Source organism: Crocodylus porosus, unplaced genomic scaffold (genome assembly GCF_001723895.1).
Source record: "Crocodylus porosus isolate Cpor-Errol unplaced genomic scaffold, CroPor_comp1, whole genome shotgun sequence".
Taxonomy (NCBI): domain Eukaryota; kingdom Metazoa; phylum Chordata; order Crocodylia; family Crocodylidae; genus Crocodylus; species Crocodylus porosus.
The window spans coordinates 47,566,344-47,573,432 of NW_017728909.1; the positions used below are offsets into that span (position 1 = coordinate 47,566,344).

The following is a 7,089-nucleotide window of genomic DNA, read 5'->3' on the forward strand; positions in this document are numbered from 1 at the left end:
TCACAAGAGAAGGCTGAGGGGGGACCTGGTGACTGTCTATAAACTCACTAGGGGGGACCAGAAGGGTTTAGGGGAGACACTGTTTCCCCTAGCGCCCCCTGGCATGACAAGGAACAATTGACACAAATTATTAGAGAGTAGGTTTAGATTAGACATCGCAAGAACTACTTCACAGTTAGGGCGGCTAGGACCTGGAACCAACTTCCTAGGGAAGTGGTGCTGGCTCCTACCCTGGGGGTGTTTAAGAAGAGGCTTGATGACTACCTAGTTGGGCTTATTTGAGTCCAGTCTTTTCTCCCACCCAGGTGGGGGGTCAGACTTGAAGATCTACAAGGTCCCTTCTGACCCTACTTCTATGATTCTATGATTCCATAGGGCATTACTCACTAAAGGCCGTAGCTTATTGAAGTCAAGAATTTGTACCTTACTGACAGATTTCCCAGCCCTGTGATGGACAGTGAAAGTTATAGTGTCATGGTCAGTGTCGCCTAGGTTACCCTGTATCATCAGATCACTCACCAGGTTGTCCCCCTTGACCAAAACTAAATCTAGGAGGGCATTTCCTTTGCTTGATCCATATACTTCCTGAGACCAGTAGAGCTCATTGATACAAGTGACTGGTCAGATCTGGCCAAGTGTTCTTCCCAGGAGATGTCTGGATATTAAAGTCACCCATGATGACCATATCCTGTGCTCTTGCAGCCTCTTCCAGTTCTCTGGAGAATTTCAGATCTAGTGCCTCATCTTGATTCAGAGGTCTGTAATATATCCCTACAGTTAAGTCCCGTTTGCCGCATCCTCCCCATATCTTGATCCAGAGAGTCTCAAGTCGCCCTTCCTTAGTACCAATTTCAGCTTCCAAGGTGGTGTACTGCTCCTTTACATATAGAGTTGCACCTCCACCTTTTTTCCCTATGCAGGGTGTAGCCCTCTATAACTACGATCCAATAGTGGGTAGAGTCCCACCAGGTCTCTGTTATCCTTATGATATCATAGTTCCTGCTGGAAGGCAGGAGGGGCAGTTGCTCCTGTTTGTTCCTATGCTTCTGGCATTTGTGTACAGGCATTTCAGCCCTCCACTGGAGGTGCTTGGTTTCCTGTCACACTGAGGGAGCTCCATTCCCGCTGCTTGTGCTGTAGTGTCCTTCCTGTTGTCATCTGTTGTAACGGTTGTTTGTTTGTTAGCCCCGGCCTTGCTCCACTCCTTGTCCTCCTGTGCCCCAAAGATCTCACTCCTCCCCCCTACTCACAGCAGCACAGGCTTTTCCCTGCTGACTGCTCCTCCTCCTCAGTCCCTCTTAGAATCATAGAATCATAGAGAAAAAGTGTTGGAAAGGACCACGGGAGGTCATCTAGTCCAGTCCTCTGCTCAAAGCAGGACCATCCCCAACTAGATCATCGCAGCCAAGGTTTTGTCTAGCTGGGTCTTAAAAACTTCCAAGGATGGAGATTCCACAACTTCTCTGTGTAACCTCTTCCAGTGCTTTACTAACCTCCTGGTGAGAAAGTTTATAATCTAAACTTCCCTGCTGCAGCGTGAGACCATTGCTCTTTTTTGTTATCTGCCACCACTGAGAATAGCCCAGCTCCATCCTCTTTGGAATCTCCCTTCAGGCTGCTATTAAATCCTGTCTCAGTCTTCTCTTCTTCAGACTAAATAAGCCCAGTTCCCCAACCCCTGAATCATTTTTGTTGCCCCTCATTGGAGTCTCTCCAATTTGTCCTCATCCTTTCTGTAGTGGGAGGCCCTAAACTGGACACAGTACTCCAGATGTGGCTTCACCAGTGCTGAACAGAGGGGAAGAACCACTTCTCTTGACCTGCTGGTAACACTTCTTCCAAAGTAACCCAGCATGGTGTTAGCCATCTTGGCAACAAGGACACAGTGTTAACTCATATTCAGCTTATTATCCACTGTAATCCCCAGGTCTTTTTTTTGCAGAGCTACTGCTTAGCTAGTTGGTCCCCAGCCTGTACTGGTGCATAGGATTGTTCCATCCTAAGTGCAAGACTTTGCACTTGTCCTTATTGAACATCCTGAGATTTCACAGTTTCGTAGTTGGTAGGGCTGGAAGGGACCTGAGCAGATCATCAAGTCTGACCCCCTGCCATGGGCAGAAAAGAATGCTGGGGTCAAACGACCCTGGCTAGGTGATTGTCTAGCCTCCTTTTGAAGACCCCCAGGGTAGGAGTGAGTGCCACTTCCCTTGGAAGTTGGTTTCAGATCCTAGCCACCCTGCCTGTGAAGGTAGTGCCTCCTGGTATCTAGCCTGAATCTACTCTCAGTCAACTTGTGGCCATTATTCTTTGTTACTCCTGGTAGTGCTGGGGGGAACAGGGACTCTTCCATTCCCCGCTGGTCTCCCCTGGTAAATTTGTAGTCAGCCACCAGATCCTCTCTCAGCCTTCTCTTGTGGAGGCTGAACAGGTTCAGGTCCTGTAGCCTTCTCTCCTAGGGCCTGCCTTGGTGTCCCCTGATCATGCAAGTGGCCCTCCTCTGGACTCTCTTGATACTGTCCACATCCTTCCTGAAGTGCAGTGCCCAGAACTGGACACAGTACTCCAACTGTGTCCTGATCAATGTCACGTAGAGGGGGAGGATCACCTCCTTGGACCTGCTTGAGATGCATCTGTGGATGCATGATAAGGTACGGTTAGCCTTCCTGGCCGTGTCCTCACATTGGTGGCCCGTGTTCATCTTGGAATCAGTAATGACTCCAAGGTCCTTTTCTGCCTCTGTGCTGATGAAAAGGGAGTTCCTCAGCCTGTAGGTATGGTGCTGGTTCTTCCTCCCCAGGTGCATCACCTTGCACTTGTCAGTATTGAAACCCTGTTCTGTTCTCATCCACCCACCTCTGTAACCTGTCCATATCTAGTTGTAGCCTATCCCTCTCCTCTAGCGTGCCCACCTCTCCTCACATCTAGTGTCATTCATGGATTTGAACAAGGTGCTTTTCACCCCCTCGTCCAAGTCACTGATGAAGATGTTGAACAGTGCGGGCCCAAGGACCGAGCCCTGGGGAACCCCACTGCCCACATCCCTCTAGGTCGAAAATGACCAGTCCACCACCACTCTCTGGGGATGCATGACAATTTCTTTTGGTCCAGTCCTCCAATCTGTCAAGGTCTATCCTCCAGCATATCTAGTACTCCCCCCAGCTTAGTGTCGATCTGCAAACTTGCTGAGGGTGCACTCAATTCCATCTTCCAGACCATTGATGAAGATATTGAACAAAACTGGCCCCAGGACTGACCCCTGGGGCACTTCCCTTGGTACTGGCTGCTAACTAGACATCAGGTTATTGATTACTACCCTTTGAGGCCAACGTTCCAGGCAGTTGAATCTCTTCTTTTTTGTTCACTTCTGCTTCCCTCTCTCTTCTATTTCTTCCACCAGAGGCTTTGTATAATTTCCTAGTGTCTACAGTTGGACTTTTTGTAGCGATAATTAATGCGATTGAAAATTCTAGTTAAATCCACCTTACTTTCATCCTTATACTTCCTTAGCTTGCTTGTGAGAATGTTGTCGGAGGCTGTATCAAAAGTCATGTTAAAGTCAAGGTATATCATGTCCATTGCTGTCCCCACATCCACGGAGGATTGTCATAGAAGGCAGCCAGGTTGGTCAGTCTTGTCTTGCCCTGGATGAATCCATGCTGACTGTTCCTAATCACCTTCTCCTCCTCCAAGTACTTAGAAATGGATTCCCTGAGGACCTGCTTTTATGGTTAATATGATTTTTCCAGGGACTGAGGGGAAGCTGACCAGTCTGTAGTTCCTTGGATCCTCATTTTTCCCTTTCTTAAAAGATAGGCACTATATTTGCCTTTTCAAGTTGTCCAGGACGTCTCCCAGTCTCCACTAGTTTTCAAAAATAATGGCCAGTGGCTTTGCAGTCACATCAGCCAACTCCCTCAGCATACTCAGATGCATTGTGTCTGGTGGCCCCATGGATTTGTACATGTCCTGCTTTTCTAAATAGTCCCTAACCTGTTCTTTTGCCACTGTTGGCTGCTCACCTCCTCCCCAAACTGTGCTTGTGCTTGCAGTAGTCTGGGAGATGCCCTTACCTGTGAAGACTCAGTTACAAAAGGCCTACATTACTTTAGCCTTTTCTGCATGGACTGTCATTAGGTTGCCTCCCACAAGGGACCCACACCTTCCCTGATTTTCCTCTTGATGCTGACACGCTTGTAGAAACTCTTCTACAGTAAAATCTCCATTATCTGGCATGAGTAGGGAATGGTGGGTGCCGTTAATGTAAAAATGCCAGTTATCTAAAAATAGCAAAGTCAGGGGTGGGGGGCTTGCATGTGGTGGTGGCAGCGTGGGGTGGTGGATGGCAGTGGCGGTGGCACGGGGGGGGGAGGTTGCACGCAGCGGTGGTGGTGCAGAGTGGTGGATGGTGGTGGCGCAGTGTTGGTTAATAGAGTATACCAGCTAATAGAATGCCAGAAAACAGGAATTTTACTGTAGTTAGCCTTCACATCCCTTACATTTGCACCTTCCTGATTTTTATCCCTGCATGCCCAAGTAGTACTCTTGTATTCTTCCCTAGTCATTTGTCCAAGCAGGTAAGCACTATAATAACTAAATTAGTTTTGAAATGGGGTACTGCTTAATTCACAGAAGTTATGGGGGGCTGCCTTTCAGACTAGGGTTACCGTATTTCCAGTTTCAAAAAAGAGCACACCTGTTGGGATGGGGGCTAATATGATTGTGTGTGGGGGGGGGCAGTGATATGCCCTGCTGCTGCCTCTTACTCCTGATCCACAGTACTCCACCCCACGGATCATGCTGATACCCCTCAGTCCGGACCCACAGTCCCCTGGCATTGCCTGTACCCTGCACTCCTGACCCACAGCCCTGCCACTGCCCCTCACTCCTGACCTGCATCTCCCTGTCCCCTGCAGCATTTTATGGCTGCCCCACCCCTGTGAGTACAGGCACCAACCCTGGTGCTGCCATCCCAGCCACATAGCTCCCTGTTCCCCATCCCCTTCCCCTGGTGGAGAGGCAGGTGCCTCCTCCATGCTGATGCAACCCCAGCACCTGGACAGCTTCTCCCAGTGCCAGCAGGCACCCACCACCCTCTCATGCACCCATCCCCTCCACACACTCCTGCCACCCCTACTCCCCCATATCTCTTCCTTAAAATTCTGGATATAGGGGACAGGAAAAATAGCAGGTAAGAGGAAAGAGGTAAGCTATCATATCTTTCATTTTCCTTTATTTTGGTATCTATCAATTGTTGATATGTTGAAATTAATCCCTCCCCCCTCCACCACATACACACATTTTTTACAGGATTCCAGTTAATGGGGGCAACTACAAGACAACTGTGTTATAACAAGCCCCCATAGGATCAGAGGAAACATTGGCTTAAAGAGGGTGTTCATCCTGATGGAGTTTGTCAGTTTGCTTCATTATCAGAATGAAAAGATCAGTTTCTGCTGTTGGGATTGTTAAAAGTAAGGGGCTGCTTACACTGAATTTGTGTTATATTTCTGCCTGAAATGCTGCTTACTTCACAGGAATATCTTGGGGCTTAATACATATCCAGTTCAATTTTTTAAACACAATGCCATGCAATACCAGCTAAGTTCTATTTCGATCATTCAAAAAGTAAACCATTTTCTACCAACTTTCTGCCTAACACTTATTACCAACATTCCTTTTTCCCTTTACCCTTTTCTTTCCTTTCTCCTTTTCAGTTTATCAGTAGCATCCACATTTTAGTTTCAATACACTTTTTGATATGTCTGATTGGATTTCTTCTTCTTTGTTCCTTTCTGCTTCCCTCTCTCTTCTATTTCTTCCACCAGAGGCTTTGTATAATTTCCTAGTGTCTATAGTTGGATTTTTGTAGTGATAATTAGTGCAATTGAAAATTCTAGTTAAATGTCACACACATACTGGTTATTTAATCCTTGGCTGCAGCCTAAAACACAAATAAAAATTCAAGTGTCAATACAGTCCTAATCAAGAGATGAATTCAAATATCTTTGGGACATATCAGAAAGATTTGTGTCAGTTACTAGATAGAGGGTGACTCAGTCTTAGAAAAACTAGTAACAATTATTTGCTGACAGTTCAGCTGCCAGGCTGCTAAGCTGCTATTGTAGGCAAACCTAAGGCAAGCTTACCCTCGTTTTCCCCCCACTTTTGGGGGGAAAAAAGTGCGTCTTATGGTCCGAAAAATAAGGTACTTAAAAGAACTGGCGTTAGGAAAAATGTGGGATGCCAACACTCCAGGGCTGAATTTAACCTTTAAGAAATCCAGCTTTGTAACTTGTTAAAATGTTATTTTAAATCATTTGTGTAGAAGAAAAACTACTAGAATATTAGTTTGTCTTTATGTTTAAAGAAAAACCACCACCACATTAAACTTTTGATCAGAAAGAACATTGCTTCTGCAGTCCTCTTGCAGAAAGTGACAGATTTCATAGCACACTATTTTTGAGCCACCTTCTTTTATGGTAGACATAAAATTAGCTTATTAATTAACATTCAGTGACCTTGGTTTCTAAATAATATTTGGAGTTTACAAGTAACTTTTTATGCTTCAGGTTAAGATAAACATTTCTTATAAATTAAATAATTATTTGTATTTAATTGGTGAATATTGGTGTATAGTGTGATGCTAAAAATATCTCTATCATTTTCCTCATTTCTTTTTATTTTTCTGCTCTTTACCAGATTTGCATCTGCAGGAGATGATGGAATTATATTTTTATGGAATGCTCAGGTTAGTTTGAGTTTTCAGAGGTGAATTTGGGGAGAGAGGGGCTGATTCTGTTCTTCAACCCAGCAGAAGGGGATGTTCACTCCACTGAACTTAATGTAACTATGTGTAGCATATTATACAATTGTTATGACTGCAGAATTGACTTGAGTGCCTTAATTCACAGGAGACAAACAATAGTACAAATATGAGTTGGTTTTATAGGGATGTCTAATTGAACAAAAATAAAAATATTTAGAAAGTTTCAGGCTTGTCAGCTTCAGAAAAGTTGGATGTGAAACTGAGTATCTGAGAGAGCTCCAGACAGCTGCTTTAATTACACTTACCACTTCTCCTCCTGCCCC

At 45.5% G+C, this 7,089-nt stretch overlaps 1 protein-coding gene across 1 annotated transcript in view; it reads left to right on the plus strand.

Moving 5' to 3' along the window:
- The window catches only part of WDR41 (WD repeat domain 41), a 46,426-nt gene that overhangs the window by 16,088 nt on the left and 23,249 nt on the right, over positions 1-7,089 (plus strand). The window contains exon 3 of the mRNA XM_019532209.1: positions 6,700-6,748. Coding sequence (XP_019387754.1) covers positions 6,700-6,748 — 49 coding nt within the window. The remainder of the gene's footprint in view (positions 1-6,699; positions 6,749-7,089) is intronic.